At 38.8% G+C, this 22227-nt stretch overlaps 1 protein-coding gene across 4 annotated transcripts in view; it reads left to right on the forward strand.

Annotated features, from left to right (window-relative positions):
• The window catches only part of BIRC6 (baculoviral IAP repeat containing 6), a 174982-nt gene extending 153196 nt beyond the window's left edge, over positions 1 to 21786 (forward strand). For 2 of the 4 annotated variants that reach the window (XM_014255965.2, XM_014255961.2), the window contains exons 67-74: positions 6547 to 6692; positions 7485 to 7595; positions 8798 to 9015; positions 9640 to 9801; positions 11095 to 11172; positions 15287 to 15475; positions 18427 to 18561; positions 19647 to 21785. In XM_014255965.2, coding sequence (XP_014111440.2) covers positions 6547 to 6692; positions 7485 to 7595; positions 8798 to 9015; positions 9640 to 9801; positions 11095 to 11172; positions 15287 to 15475; positions 18427 to 18561; positions 19647 to 19826 — 1219 coding nt within the window. In that variant the 3' untranslated portion in view covers positions 19827 to 21785. Of the gene's footprint in view, positions 1 to 6546; positions 6693 to 7484; positions 7596 to 8797; positions 9016 to 9639; positions 9802 to 11094; positions 11173 to 15286; positions 15476 to 18426; positions 18562 to 19646 lie in introns of all 4 variants that reach the window. The other 2 variants (XM_014255963.2, XM_014255964.2) reach the window with 1 other exon arrangement.
• The last annotated feature ends 441 nt before the right edge of the window (positions 21787 to 22227 follow it).

The raw sequence follows: 22227 nt of genomic DNA on the forward strand, positions 1-22227 counted from the left end.
CCCACCTTAAAAAGTCAGCTTGTGCTTGCTGGCAATATTATAGATATATCTCATAGTATATGTAGTCTTAAAATAGGAATAATATTTGGCTTCTGCAGAATCAATTTCCAATAGCTGTGTATGTAATTCTCCACCAGAACCACTGACTGTTTTTTCTTTGCTAATCTGGTCATCCATTAGCCTCAGGTTTAATTGCCATGGAAACCTGTATCTTCTTGTGTCACTTCCCCAAGCTGAAGCCTAAAAAGTTTCTTTGTGAGAATGGTGCATGACTGCTACTCATAAGCTCTTTTCAGCTTCATGAAGTAAATACAGTATGAGTAGTTCTTCAGTGCTAGCTTAGGATCTGGAAGCAAAGAGGAATTCTAGAGTCATAATTATTTTAATATTAGATGGGTTTGATAAGAATTCTGTGGTCAGTTCTTTGTGCATTATCTGTATAATTTTCTTGTATTACTTTGTTATACCAGCACAAAAGGAAAGCTTGTCTTTTACTGGGTGGTTGAAGCATAGTGCTGTTTGTCTTTGAAGCATTGTATAGACAAGGATGAAAGCACCAACAAGCCTGAACAGCCTGGAATCACTGGAGTGGAAGGTTTAAATTCTCAGAATTTTAGTTGAAGGTATGCCAGAAATATAAGCAAATATTGGCATGAATTTCTAAATGGGACAATCTGCTGTTTCTTTTAGATCAGATTGGCAGAACAGCAACCCAAAATTATGGGTTCTAGTTTCAAAGGTGAAACATCACATCCCCTGAGCAGCAGACTTGCCTGTCTGCCAAATGTCATATCCATGTTGGACTGGGAGTGTCCACTTTGATCCAGAATTGAAGGGGAACAGTTTTGGTTTTGGACTTCAGTTGACACTGAATTTCCTTTACTTACAAAGGCCACAGTATTCTGTTAGAAAATTGGAAAATTTCTGGATAATGGAGAAGACATTTAGGTTTGAGATGATTTCTCATGATTGTTTGAATGCTAGGGAGTCAAAGCCATCAGTGATTGGAGAGCAGTCAGGCTGGTGTAATGACTTGTCACAAGGGCTGAGTTTGAGACATGAGCTTGCTGTGATGGCTGAGCCCTTTGCTGCAGAGAGCTGCTGATGTGTGGCAAAGCAGGCTCATTGGAACCATTGTGTGCTGGGTGAGCTTCATGGCAAATGGTTATTCTGCAAAATGAGATGGTGGCTCATTTGTGTGATGTGCTGTCTAGCAAGCTTACTTCTAAAATTCTTAACTATGCTTCATGAGGATGCTGGAATACCACCAGGTGGGCTTGAGGCCTTTTCTCTGCTATGGCTTTTCATTGTCTTCACTGCTATTTTGGAGAACTTTGAAAGAGTGCATTTTGCAAATAAAAAATATTTTCTTTAGAACTGGGCCCCAAGAATTGAGCCTTAATTTGTTTTAATTTATATTATCAGTTCCTTTTACTGCATGCTAAAGCTCACATTTTGAGTTGATGGTTGTCTGCAAGGAGCAGTCCTGCAGCCTCTGGTTTGGAATGCTTCCACTTAAAGTCTTAAGTGCTTCAAGCCTCAAGGTGGGGTAGGTGGAGCCATCTGGGAGGAGACCAGCTTTCACCAGTGGTCATTTGCAAAGTCACAGTCCCTTGCTTTTGTTTTTTGATTTCAGGAGATTTGTTTAAGAAACTGGAAGGAACAAATGAGACCATGAGGGTTCTGTGGTTGCAAATCCAGGGTAGTTTTATCCCATGACAGGGAGCCCTAGACTAAGACTGAGCAGCGTTGTGCTGTAAGCACTGTCCCTGTGGTGTACAGGGGCTGAAGGGTTCATTGGCTTTACTCTGAATGTTTTGATGGAGGTATCAATATGTACCATCACATTTACCTCCAAATACCAGGCACGGGTGAGTAAGTATTAGTATTGACTTTGAAAATTAAAGTTGCCTTGGGAATATTTAATTCATTATTCATTTAGCACAGCATAAAGAGAAGGCTGTCATCTTCTAGCACAAGCTAAATTAATGGCTTAAATCATTAGCATGTACACTGCTGTCTCTTCTAGCAAATATATTAGTGGCTGTCATCCCTTTAAATATGGGTTGACATTTTCTCTGTGTTTTCTTCACTGGCTGAAAAACTGTATGGGGAAGTTTCTGTGTCTAAATTAAATATTTGGCTCCACCTCCACTCTGGAAATCGTAGCATTTAGATTAAGGTTTTTCCTGCATTAAAGCTCAGGAGTTTGTTAAACTGGTAGCTGTCTGCATAAATAAATTTCTATGCAGGCTGATAGAGTGCAAGGAAGGAGCTGAAGCATCTTACTGGCTTTATGACTTTACTTTTGGTTATTCATCTACTCCTTCATAGAGTACTGAGAGAGATGTAAATTCCCAGCAACTGCTTCTCTCAAGCTGGGGCCCTGCTGGTGCCTCTGGATCACTCGTGTATGACACACAGCTTGGAGAGAGAATGAGCCCAGGCAGGACTGCAGCAGTGGAGATGACAGCAAGAAGGGAGAATGGTATTTTCTTAGCTAATAGTGTGCTTTGCCTACATTATACGTGCTCCCAAACAGCAGAGTAGTCATCAGGTTGCTTTTCTCATGTGTGCACAAAGCAATACTGTGTGTTTCAGGTCTTACTGAGAAATAGTTTATGAACTATCATCTTCAGTAAAGCTGTAATTTTGACCTTGGAGGATTCCAAGATTGAATCTGACCAAGGAGTTATTTTGTAGGGTCCATAGAGCAGCCACAAGGCTGCAGCAGGACCTTTCTGAGGGACTGGAACCCTCACAGTGACTCTGATCTTTGTTTCCTTTGCGTGTTCTAAGATTCCCCAGTGTATTGGTGATATGTGAAACCCTTTGAACTTTGTCATGGGCTTTGGAGTACATTTTTGTCTCAGCCCTTTCATAAGCATACAGTTTAGGGAACAAAATAGGCTTTTAGATTTTCCAGACCAGGATATTTTGTTACATGAAGGAGATAGGTACAGTGACCAGATTCACACCTCCATCTTCAGTTCCAGACCTGTTTGTGCAAGATTTTTATCTTACAGTGCACCTGTTCTTTTTAAAGTGCATTATTTAATAGCCATGATAAACACATTTTTCAGAAAGTGCTGCTGTGGTCTTCTAATGTAAAAGAAATATAAAATTAAGTGTAATAGTTCATGTCTGCAGTGGTGTTCAGTTCTATCTCAGACTGCAAAACTCTGAGCTTTAAAAATTATCATCTGTGTGAGAGTACATATGGCTGGGGAGCCTTTGACAGATTTTCCCATCTAGAGTCTAGGGAATTGCTTGGTTTTCCATATGCTGATTGTAAATAAACTGAGAAACAGTAAAGTACTGTTAAATTTCTCCAAACATTTGTGAATAATGTTAAAGTAGAGAATAAAATAATGAGGTAGATGCCTATGAGAGAGATGGAGAAGGACTTTTTACAAAGGGCATGTAGTGACAGGACAAGGGAGAATGTCTTCAAATGAAAGAGTAGGTTTAGATTAGATATTAGAAAAAAGTTCTTTGCTCAAAGCGTGGTGAGGCACTGGAACAGGTTGCCCAGAGAAGCTGTAGTTGCCCCTTCTCTGGAGGTTCAAGGCCAGACTGGATTGGGCTCTGAGCAACCTGATCCAGTTTAAGGTGTCCTTCCCATGGCAGGGGGGTTGGAATGAGATGAACTTTAAAGTCCCTTCCAACCTAAAGCATTCTGTGATTCTGTGATCTCATAAACTGTGCACGATGGATCACACTCAGCTGGTGGTCTTTTGAATCAAATAAAGGTAGGAAGACAAAATGAGGGAAGAAAAAAATGGATGTCATCATTCATACGTGCCTTGCACACTATGGCAATATCAGTTGGTTTGTTCTCCAAAAGTGGGGAAAAAGGTTACCTTTAGCCTAACTAACCATCAGAACATACAAGCAACACTTGCCTGAGGAAGCTAAATGTTAATAAGGCAGTATGTCTGATTTTGGGAATTTGTGTATCAGCTGTCTTATCCTCCCTAAGAAACTGACTGAAATCCATGATGAGGCAGAATCAAGGTCAAAAAAACAATACTTTGCAGAGGTGTGGTTGAGTTAGATTTATCCCTGCATTTTGCTTCCTGAACTGCTCTTCCACAGGTGTGGCCTGACTCAGAAGTTAGGCAACTGGATAATATAGACCTTCACACAACCCCTGGATAACTACAGTTGTCAGGGTAGAGCCGAGATGTTCTGAGGAGAGGCGGGGTGGGGGTTTCTGTTGTGCTCATGACTGCAATGGACAGAATCTCCTTTCCCTGGTGGCCCAGGAGATGTTAGGAGAATACATTCTCTTTTGACAGTTCAGAAATGCTGAAGTGTAACTTGTGGACAGCAAGGAGAACATGAGGAAAATACATTATTGGTACTGAAAGTTTGCATTTGAATACATGTCTCCTTTCTCTGCTTCTTCAACTAATATATATTTCCTGTCAGCTGAGGTAGTTGCTATCAGTAACTCACTATGTCTGTAGGAGTTTTTAAGCATGTGGTGAAGCATTTTGCTTAGTGAGGCCAACACCTTGATTTTTTTGATTCTAAGACCAAGTAGAAGAAAGAAAACCAAACAACTAGTCTAAATTGTAAAAGCAGGTAGACGACAAAAGAGCCACAAGAGCACTGTTTCGAAAATGAATTTTTAATAATTAATTTTACTTTTGCTACCTTCACCAAGCACATTTTTATTGCTTTTCACATGTCTGTCTCTTGTATAACGCCCACTGACATTTTACTTCAGCCAGAATTTCTCCAAGGGTTTTGTAGGAAATAGCTTAAGGCTTCTGCATCAATAGCAGGCAGATCTAAATCTGTGTACCTTTCTAAGGACTGGTAGCTGCTAGCATGTGCATGATGTTAAAACAGGTTATCGCTGAGGTTTAGTAGGTTTGAATGTATATTTCTGAAGGTGCTTAGTAGCTTATTTAAAAAATACTGGCCTAGCTTTGCACAAAGAAAAATGCAATAATAAGGATTGCAAAGTATGAATGAGAGATGCAGCTTTTTTGTCATACGGTGTCCCTCAAATGCGGCCTGGGGCTGGCTGTGATACCTCTGATTCCTCCTAACTTTGAGGATCTGAAAGCTCAAAATAGGTTGAAGTCAGCCATGGGTTAACATCCTTTTGGATTAAATCTGGAACAGGAAAAATGGACCGCGCTACAGTAATGTATTTTGTTATTGATGTTCTCTAGGGATATTCTCATTTGATTAGGTACAGTTCAGAGACCATATTCAGTACTACTGTAATCACCTCTATGGAATAGTTTAGAGAGACATTCATTATGCATGATTTCAGGCTAGATTGAAACACAGAAAGGTTGTAGTTGGTAAAATATGTTTGCTATATCAAAACATTAAATTGCTGGTTTTGCTCATGTGGATAGTTTCTTGGTTAGTCACTTTGCTAGTGAGAAAGAGAAAACTACTTCATCTTGGCTGTTGAATTTGTTTGGGTCTCAAAATGAACAATTGCTGTTGAAACAAAAATGTACAGAAATGATTGTAAAATAATTTGGGTGCTGCTGGCATTAAAATCTCCCAAGTTTTGCAAGATGACAGTGTAAATTTATGCTAGCTCTTAAAACATAGAAGTATTTAAATACACACATTTAGGTTACATTAGTATCAAATACCCTTGTCCTCATTTCAGCACTTGACTATGCTAGTAAGGACTGGATTGTCAGAGTCTAAAGATTTAAATGTATCTTAGACTACTATGCAACTAGCTTCTACCAAACAGCAGTGTTAGTATGCACTGCATTTTCAAATAATTACCAAAAGTTTGGAATGTTTAAATTGACATTTTGATTTGCAGTATTTTAATTATAAACATCCAGTGTGACCTAGTTGCTTTTTATATTTTTAGGCTTTTAAAATTATATTACATTAAACTCTTTATGGAAATAAAAGCTCTACATTTCTGTAGCCCAGAAGAGAACTGCAGAGAGAAACAAAATTCATGTTTGACCCACGGTCCTGTGGTACCTGGGTTGATATTCATCTAGATTTTGTGAACTTTTACTGGAGGTTTCCTAGAGTTTTACCATTAGTGTGTTTTCAGCAATTGCTAGTGTACTGTATAGCAGGAAAGAGCACTTTGTCACCTCTTTAGGACTTAGTTTTGCACAAGGATCTGCAAGGATGAAATGCATATTTATGACATGATCTCTGTTAGATTGATTTTGTAAAGTTTTCTAATCTTGTGTGAAGGTGTGCAGGTCAGCCTGCGGGGTAACAATCAGGAGGCCTGAAATGTTGAAGCAGAAACTGCTGTACTGGAATCTCTGGCTTTAAGTTCATATTTTCACTGCTCATACCAGCTGTACCTCTGTTCATCAAATCAAGGCAGCATGTTCAGTGTTGGAACTGTTGATTGCTGCATTCAGTGATGAACCTGGAGGTACAGAGACACATTCCATTTCAGAGGGCTTGGTTTAGTCTCAGTCCTTTATCTTTGGTGTTTTTCCCTGTTGACAGATGCACTGGATACTGTATGTCTGGTTGAAAGATATTTCCTCATGTTATATCCTATTCCTTTGCCCCTTGCAGGTCTAAAAAAGACAAAGCTAAAGCGGGAGTAAAACCGGATACTTCTGATCAAGAGCCAGAGGGACTGACCCTCCTGGTGCCAGACATCCAAAAGACTGCAGAGATCGTTTATGCCGCGACCACCAGTCTGCGCCAAGCAAACCAAGGTGAAACACAAACTCTTCTATGAGTACTGTTGCTGTTTATCTGTAATACAGCCATTTACAGGTAACTTATAAATCAGCATCAAAGCAAGGCAAAACACTTCCCTCCTGTCCCCAACCACTGACTGCATTGTCAAAGGTGGTTGGAACCTTGTGGTAGTTTTCAGTATTTTGATCAGAAAACAGAATAATTCAAGTGAGTTAGAGTACACCTCACAGCTTCCAGCACAACCCTATTTTATTATTATTATTTTTCTTGGCAGAAAACAACAGACTGGACCTTTAGTTATAAAACTTTTTCTGTTAAACCTTATTAATTGGATTAACTATTAAGTAGATGAATGCAGATGTTCAGAAGACCATCTGGTTGTCTAGTAATAAAAAATAACGATTAAGTAGCTGAATCAGGTGAGTGCATTTTCTAAAGGCATGTATAATCAGCTCCTGATTTTGGAGAGTCCAGGAATGCATGTGGGAATAGCCATTCACATAATTATATGTCATACTTCCTGTTTGAAATTAAAAAAAGGTAAATTAAAGCAAAGAATAAAAAAATATTCAAAGAAGTAGCACCAGTCATTAATTATTTCTAAGCTGCGATTATGATCTTTATTTACTCCAGGCTTTTCACATAATGATACACATTAGTGAGAGAAAGAGATTTGTATATCCTAAGTAATGCCCAGTTTTGAGATGTCTCTGTAAAAGAATGTAACCATAAAATGTCAACATTTGCTGTGCTTTTCTTGGAATTACATAGTTAACTACAAATAATCATCGTATTTTACACAACAGAAAAGAAGATGGCTGAGTATTCCAAGAAGGCTGCTGTGAAGCCCAAGCCTTTGTCTGTTTTACGATCCCTTGAAGAGAAGTATGTGGCTGTCATGAAAAAACTCCAGTTTGGTAGGTTGAGAAGTGTTAATGTGTGTGTTTTAGAAAACAGACACTGAAGAAATGTGTGTTCTGTTAAACGGAATCCTTTATTATTTTAAAAGTTAACAACTGTCTTACATACATGACCACTGATAATTTTCACATGAGGAAAATTGTACATTTGTATTTTCAGGCTACCAACTCATGCACTCTTTGAACTAATAAGAAACATTTTAAGCATGCACTGGGGTAATTCAAGGGATCAGATTAATTCAGTGATGTCATGGTATTCATGCTTTCATTACACTAATGATTTTTTGTGAGTCTTTCAGTTCTCAAATTACGTTGAAATGTTTGATTTATTTAAAGCTCATATATATTTATTTATCTATATATAAAGCTTTTTTTTTTAAATAGAAAATAATTTAAATCAAAATGTGTTTTTTAAATGAAACTGCAAAAAATTTGATTGTGTCCTTTGATGAAGTGCAATATATTACCTTTGGAAAATGTGGTTGGAATCGGTCCTTATTTTAGCCATAAAAGGAATGTGTTACCAAAATAATTCATAAAGAACTATTCATATTTTATCCAAAAAAGAGCTATAAAATTACTGGAAAAACATGTTCACTGAGTATTTTTTGAGTTGTGGTGACAGCATTTGCAGTCACATTTCTTTGCTGCTGTATTTGTAAGAGGTTTTCCTCACAAGTGTTTGTGGAGTGTATGCCAAGAGTAGGAGTTAGGAAGGTTTGTAGGAAGTGGGAGCTTTTCCCTCTGGCAGCTGTGCTGCAGATTTTGTTTAGCAAGTGATTAAAGAAAACCAGCTCTGCTGCAGTTTTTCATGGTTCTTCAATAACATTGCCACCAGCATGAGTAAACACTGCTGGCACTTGGCTTCACACAGTTCCATTATTAGCATTATTATGTATTTTTAACTATTATCATATTCCTGGCTGGGAATAGCTGATAGCTTTCCGAACTGGGAGTGGTGTATATTTGACATATATGGCATATGAAAGTTTGTAAATTAGCCGCAGAAATTGTTTCAGCCCTGCACTTTTAATGCTTTGGTTTCTATGATCACTGTTAACTCACTAATCACATATTTTTTTGCATTACTGTGATGTAAATTAAACTTTCCTGTTTTTAATGCTCATAATCTTTATCCAAGACTAATCCACTATAAACTTCCCTCTTTTCCTGATGAACTAAATTTTTTTCTCTTGCAGATACATTTGAAATGGTTTCCGAAGATGATGACGGCAAATTGGTTTTTAAAGTAAATTACCACTACATGTCTCAGGTAAAAAACGCGAGCGACGCCAACAGCGCTGCCAGGGCCCGACGTCTGGCTCAGGAAGCCGTGACTCTTTCGACCTCACTGCCTCTCTCGTCTTCGTCCAGCGTGTTCGTGCGCTGTGATGAGGAGCGGCTCGACATAATGAAGGTAAAGAAGCAAAGCTGGGTTTAGCTCTCTCTTCAGCGTGGCACAGAAGTGTTCAGGAAGGTGCCTGAAATCTTAGGGAAAAACCGGAAATATTTCATGTCCACTTTAATTGCTGTCCAGGTATTAATGTAAGTGGTAGTATCAGAGTCTGATTTCTCAGCAGCTTGGCAGGGGAAGGGAGAGCCCACCTGGCCCAGGTTGGCCAAGGAGTCTTCACAGAATGGGATTCTTTCTTTTTTAGCCAGCTATTCCAAAGGGAAAAGTTTAGTGATGTTGCTCCATTATCTTCACCTGTGAGTGTTGAAGTTGCAGGCAGTAGGTGTGGAGAAGTACACTGAGAGCTTCTGGACCTGTATTTTGAAATAAACAATCTAGTAATACATCCAATAGGAAAGAGTTTCACCTCCTTGAGAAATGAGTGTTTGCAAAGGGCTTTGCTTACCCACAGTATCAGAATGAACAGACTGACAGCCTGTGTATGATTATGACATTTATTAATAATTCCTGCTACTCAGCAGGTGGAAATTAAATGATTCATGTAACTTACAAAATCTCAACTGTGTGATAGATCCAAGGGTGGGGATTTTAAGTGTTCTTTTTTTTTTCCTCTTTTTAATGTTGTAGGTTCTCATTACTGGTCCAGCAGACACCCCATATGCAAATGGCTGCTTTGAGTTTGATGTGTATTTCCCACAAGACTATCCGAATTCCCCTCCACTTGTGAATCTGGAAACAACTGGAGGCCACAGTGTGAGATTTAATCCAAACCTCTACAATGATGGCAAGGTAGGTCAGCTGGGATCCTGTGTTAGATGTAACAAGGAAGTGAAACAGATGAAAGTTGGGGTTTTTTTGGTGATGGAATTATGGGTCAGCCACTCCCAATGTACAGGAGGAAGCTCTTTGGTTAATACTGGTCTTCAGACTGAAATGAGGAGGGATTTGCCAGTTTCAAGTGGGAATTAGTCCCTTTCTAAATAGTCTCGCAGAATTTTGGAGGTCCAGCCTTTATGAGCTGTATTGGACCAAAAAAGCAAGTACTTTTGACTGAGAAAAATGTTCTTTTCCAACATTTTTTGCTAAATGAACCAGTCAGAAATCTGTTTTGTCTAGCTGAAATACCCTTTCCATGGACAAAGTGTGCTTCATATCAGCTGCATTTGAAGGTTTGCTGAGTCCCTTTGCTCATTTTCTCCGTTTACTTTCTATGAATGTGGACACAGAATATAATTCCTAGTTGAGACTTCATCTCTGTTTTTCTTTGTCTAGTTTGAAGTCTTGGAAAATACTTCCTCTAAGTTTTTTCTGTTTGTTTTGTCTCTTTGTTTTCCCTGTTTTGGATTGTTCTATTTCACAATAAGATTCAAGAACACCATAAACTTCCCTAAAGTTCGGATCAGTCACAAAAGCTAAGGAATAATTCCAATTTCTTGATAGTCTGGGTGTCAGAAACCACCTTTTTCATGCTTAAGCAGAATGACTGTCTGTAAAACGCACAATTACAGGTTTATAACAGTGTTGAAAGCAGAAAGTAGAGAATCAGACAATATTCATAATTTTTTTTTTTTTTGGAGCAGTAGAATCCATAAGTTTCCTGTGAGAAAAAGTAATCTGCCTTGTGTTTTATGTTTATTAGCATGCTGGTTTTGCTTTTCCACATTATTTTTATCTGTTTCCCTTTCAAAGTAGTCTCATGGTCTTAAGCTACACCAGGGGAGTTTGAGGTTGGACATCAGGAGGAATTTGTCCACAGAAAGCGTGATTAGAGATGGGAATTGGCTGCCCAGGGCAGTGGTGGAGTCACCAACCAATCCTGGAGGTGTTCAAAGGAAAGACTGAACCTGGCAGTCAGTGCCATGGTCTGGTTGACGTGGTGGTTCAGTCACAGGATGGACTCGACAGTCCTTGAGGACTTTTCCAACCTCATTGATTCTGTGACAGGAAACAAATTTGTCTTTTAGAATGCTGTTGTAAAAAAGTTTGTAAAAGAATGAATGTAATGTCAACATTCTGTTCCGTCCAAGCAGAACAGTTTTGTCATAATATTTGTCTGTGGTATTAATAATGTCACCTTTTCAGGTGTGCTTAAGCATACTTAATACATGGCATGGGAGACCAGAAGAGAAATGGAATCCCCAAACATCAAGTTTTTTGCAGGTGAGCAATTCCTTCTTTCTCTTCAAATGTCATTTAGGAGTAGTAAGTTGTCTCTTAGTCCTAATGATTCCTTTACTAGAACATTTAAACCAGAATAATCTTCAAGTAAGCATAAATAAGACAAAAGTCCAGAAAATGTCCTTGGAACTCTAGGAGAGGAACACTGCTGAGGGGACAGGTTCTTCAGAATGCTCTTTCTAATGAGTTTTTCTGTTGGTCTGGTCTCAAAGAGCAGCTGTTCATGTGTGCAGTTCATTCCTGCACCAGGTCTGCTCAGATGATTTCAAATAGTTTATTTTACTTTCAAAAAGGGAAAAAAAAATAAAATAAAGACTGGGAGGATTTATGACAAGCTTTTCATGGTGAAGACAAAGGAGGCTCCACACTGTGAGAGATGAGAAAGTGAAGTGCTCTAGTGCAGACTGTAGCCTTCCTCCTCTTAAGCGTGCAGGTGAGCTGAGTAGAGGAATAAAGATGGAGGGAATGGAAGTGCAGTGATGCTGTGTTCGATAATAATTAGTGTTGCATTAGACCAGAAATTATTAGGGCATGCAGTCCTTATCATTTTCAGCTTTATTTCACAGACATGCACTGACTCACAAGCAAAGACATTAAGTAAAGCCTGCAATGGCTTCTTTCCTATGGCAGTTGCTGAATTAATTCTAAGTTTGGAGTAATTATTATGTAGCACAAGGTACAATTTCTGTTCAAAATCCTAGAAGACTGCACAGCTTCAGCATAATAGAATTACTGCCTTCAGCAGAACAGATTTCAGCTTGTTCAGGATTTGGCCTTGGAGAGCAGATTTATCAGTCTCCTAGAAGCTCAAGAATAGTCTATTCCAGTGTGTGGAAGTCAGGCAAGTGAGGCAGAGGGCCAGCATGGGTAAAAAAGAACTCTTGCCTAAGCTCAGCTACAAAAAGAAGCAAGAAAAGGTGGAAGGAGGGGATGGACTACTTGTGTGAAATAAAAGGACATTGACCAAACATTCAGGAGAGAAATTAGGGAAACTAAAGCTCAGATGGCACTGAAACTGTTGAGGGTTATAAAGATGACTATGAAGAGCTTTTCATAATTTGCATGCTGGCAGCAAAAGAACACATTTTCCTTAGGCTTTCCAGCTGCTCAGTGGGGCAGGAAACCTATTGACAAGGGCATGGAAAAGGCAGAGGTCATCTCTGCCTCGCTCTTAGGGGAGGTAAGACCTGCTTTCCCTTGTCCCTGAGCCCTCACTAGGGTTATCTGTGAGAATGAGGAATTACCCATAGTAGAGGAAACGGTATTGAAGCTGCTTGGACTCACGTGTTCATGGTACCAAACCTCATGAAGCCAGGGGAGCTGAGGGAGCCAGTCAATATCAGTGCAAAGCCATTCATTCTTACCTTTGAAAGGTACAACAATCAAGGCAACTTCCTGGCATATCTCACACTCAGCTTCAATATCAGCAAGTGAGAGAGTCACACTGGGGTAGGTATCCAACACTTCCTTAATGAGTGCAAGTCTCTCAAGATGCAAATTCTTAATCAAGAGATGAACTGCAATTTTGGACTTCAACTATAGTTGTCTTCAGTGTAGAAAGGTACAAGTATTTAGGAAGTCTTACTTTCACTAAAGTCCTTTTTCTTACATTAAAACAAACATTAGATTTGATTGTTAGAAATCATATGCAGCATAAAAGTTTATAATTTAAAACTTCTTTTCAGTGTTTCATTTTGAGAATAGTAAGAAAATTATTGGAAAATGTCCCATCCCCACCACATTGAGAGAAAATCGCTTTACAACTATTAAATAGGAAACAGCTGTAGGACTAAATAAATTGCTTGGAAAGAATTAAGCACTACATGTTTTTTCTGGCTCAGAGATTGAACTATTGCCAGACCACCCAAAATACTTCATAAATTAATTTTTATTACCCAGTAAAACTGGAAAATCAGTGTAGAGTTTCTCATTCATTACAATTATAATTCAAAGTATTGACTGCTTATTCAGGCCCAGAAAGTACAGTGCTGCAGTGTCAAATTTCTCTACCATGGCTGCTTAAAAAATATATAGATATCTAAGATACAAATTTTTTAAAAAGCAAAAGCCTGTTCTTCCAAAGACATGTAAAAACCACAGACATCACCAGAACTCCTTTCATATCCAAAGCCTTGGCCCTGAAGTTACTCTATCGTGACTTAGCACACTTGCATCATATTCTGCCTTTGTTGGTATCTGTGTGGCCATTTGCTTCATGAAACCTCATTTGTGAGGCGCATTCTGTGTTTTAATACATTTACCTATATTTTAAGGTTTGACCCTAAATAACAATGGCTGCTTGTAGTCAAGTGCAGAGCAGGTACAGGAGACTGTGATGGTGCACACAGTACCAGCAGCTACCTGGAGCACCTGCCTGAGAAACAGAAAAACTTGGTTAATTTTCCTTCTCAGTCCAATGAGGGATGCTGGTTCACATCTTCCCACTGCACAGCTCCATGTCCAATCCATCAGGATAAAGACTTGGCTGCCCTAGACTGTCCGTCTGTGTTGTAATGAAAGCACAGCCACTGCATAAGGGCAAAGTGCCACGGCACCTAAAGGAGTGAGGGTGTGTTCCTGTGAGGTGCTGGTGGGACTGAGGATAACCTGTGTCATTCAGCTGGCTCATGGACAGCTGCTTTGCTAGGAGTTACTGACCTGGCGTAGTGTCTGTGGAGTGAGGAACCATCACGGAGAGGATGGGAAGCTGGAACCCTTCTGTGCTGGCTTTGCTACAGGAGAAGCTCCAAGAGAGTGCCACGCTTGAGCACAGAGCACATCTGTGGATGTCAGGGCACTGCCTGTGAAAGAGTCAGAGTTTGGATTGCTGCTGACATGGTATCTATCTGATGTGAGCTGTACATTCTGCATCTACCAAGAAATAGGAGGGTTCTTGTCTTCCATATCCAAATTCACAAATTAGGCTGCTGAATTAGGGAATGTTTTAAAGCTCTAAGTTGTACCTAGGATGGGAGAAGAATCAGTTCCACAAACAGCTGCCCTAACATGTGGGCATCTGCACCTAAGAATGCTCAGTGCTGGAAATTACATTCCTATGTCTGTAACATATCATCACCTTTTCACTAATTGATGAAATGTAAATGTTAAAATCACCTTGGTTGAATTCTTTTCAGTTCTGGAAGTTTGTGTCACAGAACTCTAATCCCTAAAATTGTTGCTGGTGGACTTGGTCCTAAGTACATAAGAAAATCTTGCCCTCCAGTTAGTAAAAATCCAAGTTGATAGGGACAAGTTTTTTAATACTGGAAAAACTAGCAAGCCATCAAATCATGAATATGCATCTTCATTTGGATACCTAAGAGCCCAATGTGTCTGTTTAATTCTTTGGGTTTTATTAGGAATAGCTGAGTATACAGATAAATGCCTTGAATTTATGTCAGCATCTCTTCACATGTGTGCTGGATAGTAAAATCAAAAGGAGGAAAATAGTTACTTCCTAATTACTGAATAGTTGGTGCTTTGGTCATACAGTACTGAAAACATTTTTTTCCCTTAAGAAAAATACTGAGATTTTGTTTTATTGGCATATGACACAGTATTGTTTGTAAAATCTGAAACTAAAGGGCTAAGAACATTCATTTGAAAGAAAAAATGGGAGGCATTCTAGATCAGGGTTAATTTCAGTGGTTCACATGGCATTTTACCTCCTTTTTTCTTTTCCATCTAGTTCAGAATTAGAAGAATTAGCGAGCTTAGCCAAAGGGAAAAAATCAAAATTGTTGACTGACAACTTGACAAATACACTTTCTTTCACAAAAGCACCAATCAGACACATCTTCCTTTAAAAACTTTCTTTTACTTATAGCTGTATGTTTGTTTTGGAAGGTTTTAAGTTACATTTTCTCACATTGTCATTTTCTCAGCTAAATACACAGCCACAGGACTCGGTGGTTTTTGTGTGTAGTGACAGTTTAGGTTTGAAAGCATGGATGTTCCCTGCTTGCACCTAGCCTGGATCACAAATGGAAGGACTTTGCTATAGAAATGGTTTTGCTTGTAAGGTGAGCAGAGCTGTGTATATTTATAAGAATACTTTGGTAGCATGATTTTAACATCTGGTTTCTTCTCTTAACAGGTGTTAGTGTCTGTCCAGTCCCTAATACTGGTGGCAGAACCATACTTCAATGAACCGGGTTACGAACGATCGCGAGGTACTCCGAGTGGTACCCAGAGCTCCAGAGAATATGATGGAAATATCCGACAGGCAACAGTCAAGTGGGCAATGCTTGAACAAATGAGAAATCCATCACCATGTTTTAAGGAGGTAGGTTTTGTGAAAGGCAGTATTTCTCTTTATTGAGTGTTAAGAATAATGCAAATATTTGGTAAGATCATGCATGAGATGTCTGTTTTAACCTGCAGCAACTGACTCAAGAGACTGAAGTGAATAACAATGCACCAAACTTCACAGATTCTTTTCTGGGAAACAGGAATGCAGGCAAAGTGGGGCTGACCTGAATGGGATCTTGGTGCACAGCTGGATAAAACATGGTTCAGTCAGCTTGGCTCACTCTTATTACTGAACAGGACCTTTTCCATGGCCTGTAACATCTGTTGGTCAGCCCTACAAAGGAGCGCTCCATGCTCCATACTCTGCATAAATAACAGGCAGTATTTTCCCAAGGATCATCAATTTGAAGCAAATACTAACACTTCAGATACACCAAGATAGTGCAATTTGGAAAAATACCTTAAAAGAAATCCCACAAAGCATCTGCACTAGAAACCTGTGTATTTGAAAACAACTGTCTTGATGCTGCTAAAAGCAATACTAACCTTCATTCATTCATGCTGTCTTAAAAAAAAAATTAATAAATCAAATTGCTTAATTTATTTACATTCCTGAAAAGAGACTAAAGCTCACCTGTAGCATCACAGAAGAATTTAGTTATTAGGGATTTCTCTCAGTGTCTGTAGACCAATTCCTTTCCCAAAGCAGATGAGTTAGATCTCAAGGGTTTGAACATGTACAGCAAAGACTGCAAGGAAAAAAGAGCTGAAAAAACACTAAGAGAATCTGTATAAATATTAATGGAAAATGTTTGGTCAAACATGAGTCATCTCACAGTACTACCAGGGAATATTTCCAGAAAAAGACATTTTGCTCTGAACTACTACAGCTGTTGCCAGTGTTGAAGCATGGAACCATCTGGAAGTATCACCTATGCTTTCAATTGTCTGCATAATAAAATGTTGAAAAAGCCTAATTGTTTTAGGATTATTCACATTGCTGGGTGTGACATCTGAGATGTTGATCTCCTTTCCTTGATGTCGTAAAAAACACCATTTGGAACACAAAACCTTTTTTCATTAAAATGACTGTGTCTTGTGGAATTAGAAAACATTAACACTTTACCTGCACTATAAGTGTTAGATATTTTTATCCACATGCAGGTGAAAAAGTATGTGCAGTGTATGTAGGGGTATTAAATTAATGAAATAAAACCTGGTGGTGATTCAGAATTACCTCTTAAATGTTCTACTCAATAAGTAGAAAACCATGATAAAGATAATATGCAGACACATGATCCAATAACTTCTGCTAATAGGTCTTTTTCTTCTAGCTAATGTAATGGTTTCACTTTGGCAAAAGGTGTTCTCAAATCACAGTAAGATTAAATTAATTTAATATATTAGAAAGCAATGGGCCCCCTGACAATAATGCTCCATGTTTCTTCTCACATGTACAGAAGTGAAGGATATGCAGTATTATACCATTTGGTAACTGAATCCCAGCTTATTGTTACTGCACTTTCCTTTAAGAGTCTCAGTAATCGTGTGCTTACTCTGCAGCTCAGCTTTCTTCAACTGCTGGTATGAGGCAGCTTTGGAACAGTTCTAGATTCCATCTGCATCCATCCAAATGGAAATGCATCTCTAGGATTATCTGAGCACTTCTTTGGGAGATTCCCTTTTTGTTCAGACCTTTAGGTTTTTGGAGGGTTGTCTTAGGAACCTTAACAGTGATGATCAATTCAGTAACACAAATGCAAACTCATGCTGAAGACTGAAGCCTAAGAACGTGGGTCCTGAGAGCTGTTGTCTTCAGAAATCTGAGTTGTTTGTCTTCAGTGTCTTAAATTATGGGTAGGCTCGGGAGATCTAAACTGCCAGTCTTTGGGAGTTTTTCCAAGCTCCATTTTGGATTTAAGGAATGTATCCAGAATTGAAGTCAATCACACTTTCAATATGCAGTTCCTCTGATAGCTATTTTCTCTGATCTCCAGAGCGAAAAATTATTTTTCCCATTATATTACAATATGGCCAAGAACTCTCAGTGCTCAATATCATTTCTTTGGTTTTATTGGTTTTTTCACCATTCAGAGTTTTAGAAAACTTTTTAAGACAAAGCCAACACCAAACAGAGTTTCACAACTTTGTATGAGTGTTGATTGTTTGGATTTTTTTTAAACTCACATATGTACTTCAATACCAAAATTACTCTTCAATCAAATACTAGCTCCCATCCAAACTGGGCAGCTCAACTACCGTGGCCTGAGAATTCCTGTGTCCCAAACATGCTGCCTCTGCCTAGAGCAAAGTGGTTGCATCCCCTCTGAAGCAGTTTCTATGATCCTTCTCTCTGCAGAAGCGCATAATGTTCCTGTGCTTGTACTGCCAAAAGTGTTTCTGCTCATCTGTTTACTTTTTGGGCATCTCCTGGTCAGTGACAGGGGAGGATGTGGTGCTTCTGCTTACTCTGTGCTTCTCTGGCAAAAAGGGGCAGGGAAAGAAACACTGAAAGCCTCAGCACTGTCTCTGTGCAGCTCTGCTCCTGTGCAAACCTCGTGCCTGCGTAGTACATCCAGCTCTGAGCTACAGAATGCAAGCAGCACTCCGCTCTCCCTTTTGCTTTTGCTCGGTGTGTTTCTGGCACTGGTTTACCCTGCACCCAGCTAACACAAGTGACTGCTGAAATGGCAGGCTGCACACAAACAGTGGATTCCTACAAACTGGAAGAGATATCCAGACCAACAAACTCCCCAAAATAGCATCAGCTGAATTCAGAACAGGTTCCCCCAGGGCTTTTTCCAGTTGGATTTTGGAAACCTCTGAGGACAGAAATTCCAGTTTTATCTCCAACCTTGTTCAATTCTGAATTCTTCATACAGATTTTTTTTTTCCTTATATTCAGTTAGGCCCACAGAGGTCTTTCAAATTTGGTAAAGTATATGGTTCTTCCATTCATGTTACATTGGGAATGTTTTCTTGCAGGTCATCCACAAACACTTCTACTTGAAAAGAGTGGAGATCATGGCTCAGTGTGAGGAGTGGATAGCAGACATACAGCAGTACAGCAGTGACAAACGGGTGGGCAGGACCATGTCCCACCATGCAGCAGCTCTGAAGGTGAGACATTTATAACAAATCTAGGTTTCCCAGTTGTCAAGACATTAAATGTGTGTATTCCACTTCCCCAGTATTTTTACTACAAGTTGGATTTTCCTTTAGCACCTGTCCTGCCAATTTTTCTGTGAATATTTGTATAAGACACAGTGACCCCAAGTTCAGTTCAGTTGGTTGGAGCATGGTGCTGATAATGCCACAGTTGTGGGTTTTATCCCCTACGGGCCATTCTCTTCAGAGCTGGACTTGATGATCCTTGTGGGTCCCTTCCAGCTCAGAATATTCTGTGATAATAGCTTTTTTTGTTCACTCTGAGGGTGGGTGGGGGTACATGATAAAGTTGTATTACAACCAGATCCTTGCCAGAAAACAAGTTCTTAGAGTAGACAAGCAGTTATTAAACCCTGGTCTGCTACAATCAGTGTTACCCTGTGTTAACTTTAATCAAGTTCTAACCATTATAAACATTTTCTGACTTCCTAGACAAGTATTACCATTTGTGTGTATTGTGACTACACAGATAACAGGTCTATATTGTTTTTAATATGAGGTTTTATTTCCCCTGAGGTGTAAACCCCAAATTTTGGAAGGCTTCTTTTTCCTATTGCCAGACTTCCATTCTTTCAGTGTGACTGGTCTTCAAAATGAAGTTACTGTGATCGGTAACAAATCTCTGCATATCTGTCTCTGTGACAGGTCTCATCATGAATTCTTTATAAATTTAGTTTGACTGTATGACCTACCAAGTCCAAGCCAGTTTCTGCTGTGACCCCCAAACACAAATGTGACTCAACTTTGAGACCAACAGTGTAGCATTTAGAGTGATGCACTTGTTGGCTGCAGTTCTGCTGACTGCCCTTAGGACTAGCCTTAGGGACTAGCAAAGTCCCTAGCAGCTCTTGCTAATTATTCTGTCACTAAATGGAAAGTAGCAGTCCTTAAATATAGGGGAGAGGTTGATCCAGACATTGAAATAGTACATTTAAGCCTTTTCTACCTAATCCTCTTTTTGCCTTAGAGTGTCTAACCTTGTGAAAAGTATTATTTTAACTGTGGCCTTCCACACTGACCTGTTTTCATATATCCAGCGTCACACAGCTCAGCTGCGGGAAGAACTTCTAAAGCTTCCTTGTCCTGAAGGGTTGGATCCAGACACTGATGACTCTCCAGAAAAATGCAGTGCCACAACAAGCTCAGAAGAGACCATGTTGCACGACCAGGTTAAACCCAGCAGCAGTAAAGATGTCCCCACTGATTTCAAGTCATGAGTTGCATTGACATGGACTTTGTAGACACAACGGCTTTGAAGCACAAGCCAAATATGTCAATATTTGTATGTAAGAAGTTAATTATGTAATAGGTAATGAAATTGAAACTATACTATGCCCTTAAGGATATACAGTTTAATTAAAAATGATCTTTTATTTACCTGTACAAGAGTGTAAACTTTTTTGTGCTTTTATTTTTCAATTGTGAGAACCACTGATTGGTATGTTTAAAAAGTTATGTATACAAAAAAAATGGATAAATCACTGATATATAAGGGAAACTACCTTAGGAAAGAATGTTTACTGAATGTTTATTATTTTTTTTTTTTACTTGTAGAGTGAGGGCGGTTGTAACAAAGAATATATATTGGTCATTCTTACAGCTACTATTTAAAGTCAGAAAATTTTCACTGAATTTGATAGATTTTACGTTTGGCCATATATTCATGCTCATATTTGATTCTAAAGAAAACCTCCTGTATACTTCAATAAACGTTAAATGGACATGATCCCTCTTTTATGATTTACTGGTACATTTTTTAAATAAACTGCCATAAAATATGTTCTAGCTGAAGACTTGCACTTGTATGACTGAATTCATTACAGTCAACATACTTAATTTTATGCTTACTAAATCTAAAATGCACATGAAATAAATGCACATGGTTTTACCTCATGCCAAATTTGGACTTCTGAATTAGTTGGGTTTTTTTGGCTATTTTATGCAAACTAACAGTATTCTAAATTTTTTAAGGGCTATTCTGGAACAAAGTCTTTACTGTATTGAAATGTCTGATTTTTACATACTCAGCTGTACTCTTACGTACTGACACACCACACAGACACCCATGTCCTGTAAGTTCCTGCTGTGTAGACTTACTTCCAGTTTTATACTTGCAGCCACAGATCCCTAACTAAAAGGGTAAGGAGTTTACTTGATTTAATAATCAAGTCTCACTTTTAACATAACATGCATTGCTATCATTGTTATTAATTTTTGAGCAGTCCTTGAAGGACTAAAAAGTTAATACTGGTATTACCTCAGACTAACGATCTGTGTGTATGATAAATACTATAAATCAGGCAAAACTGGACGTTTTTTGTTTTCTATTTGTTCTTTGTTTATAAGTATCACGCTGGAATTTTTTCACTTTTTGTTTTACAATGTATTATTTCTAATCATTAAAAATGGCACCAACTGAGGTTGTGTTCTTATGCTGATGGTTAACGGTTAGTTCTGATACTGAAGAGCAGTTTTTGTGTTCTCCTGATGTGTTGTGTTAATCCAAGGCCTGTTCTGATTGTACATACCTCTCAAAATACCAGCTTGGCTACATCTGTGGAACTTCAGGGGTCCTTAGTCAAAGAGCAAAACAAGCAGCCCTGTGCCAGAACTGCTGGTAAATACATGAAACAAAGAGCTTATGCCACATAGTCCAAGTGTTACAACTTCATCAGTGTTAAGACAGCCCTGCATTTTTCCCAATGGGTATTTACTTACCTTCTATTACTGTGCAAAATGACTCTGATACTCCTCTAAAGGCTCCAAAAGGAAAATTACCCACTGACTTCCAATTATATTTGTTAGGAGTTTCCATTAGAGTTCTTCATTTACTGCTTAAATTGTCTGCCTGCAGCCACAGTATTTTTATAAAATCCTGGTACTTGTACCAAAATCAAATGTGTTGAACCCAAACATCCTTTACACGTGAAGACTTTTTTCTTTACCATTAGAACACAAGACTGAAACAAAAAGTACCCATCTTGCATTGATTTGACATGAGGAAGGTGGTTTAACATGATTGTACCTTTATCTCTGGTGTGTATTTATGGTTTCATAGCAATGCTAATGTGAAGTCACTGCTGCTTAATTAAGCAGATGTAAACAGCTGCATGGGATATTAAACTCTAATTTGCATCTACATACCAATTATCCTTTTTTTTGCTCTAACATGAGCTAGAATGGTATTGTACCAAATTAACGCAGAGATTCAATCCTTAATAACTTGCAACTGTGTTACAGTCTAGTAAGTAAATCGTGAACTTGGCAACAAATACAAAATACACATTGTTAGGTTTTTAAGTACACAAGGTAGCTATGTTACTTGGCAGTAACATCACATAAAATAAAATAGCAAAATCCTGTGAGGCGGTGGTAGACTCATCTCTTACCATTCTATCAAAGTGAATAGAAACCTGTACAGTCTGATCACAGCTGATTTTGTAGAAAATGTATAATTCAACAAAAGTTATTTACAAAAGTGCAAAGGGTAGCAAGCTGCTAGTTAGATCATTATGGAATTTTACTCCATGTTTTTTGGTGCTGCCTTTGGCCCAGGACTGACTGTTGATGCTACAGTTCTGCAGTGTAGCGTGGGGTGTTACCAGGCATTGGAATTCC

The sequence above is a fragment of the Pseudopodoces humilis genome, chromosome 3, assembly GCF_049639895.1.
Source record: "Pseudopodoces humilis isolate 2021_Gansu_Grassland_sample_001 chromosome 3, ASM4963989v1, whole genome shotgun sequence".
Taxonomy (NCBI): Eukaryota; Metazoa; Chordata; class Aves; order Passeriformes; family Paridae; genus Pseudopodoces; species Pseudopodoces humilis.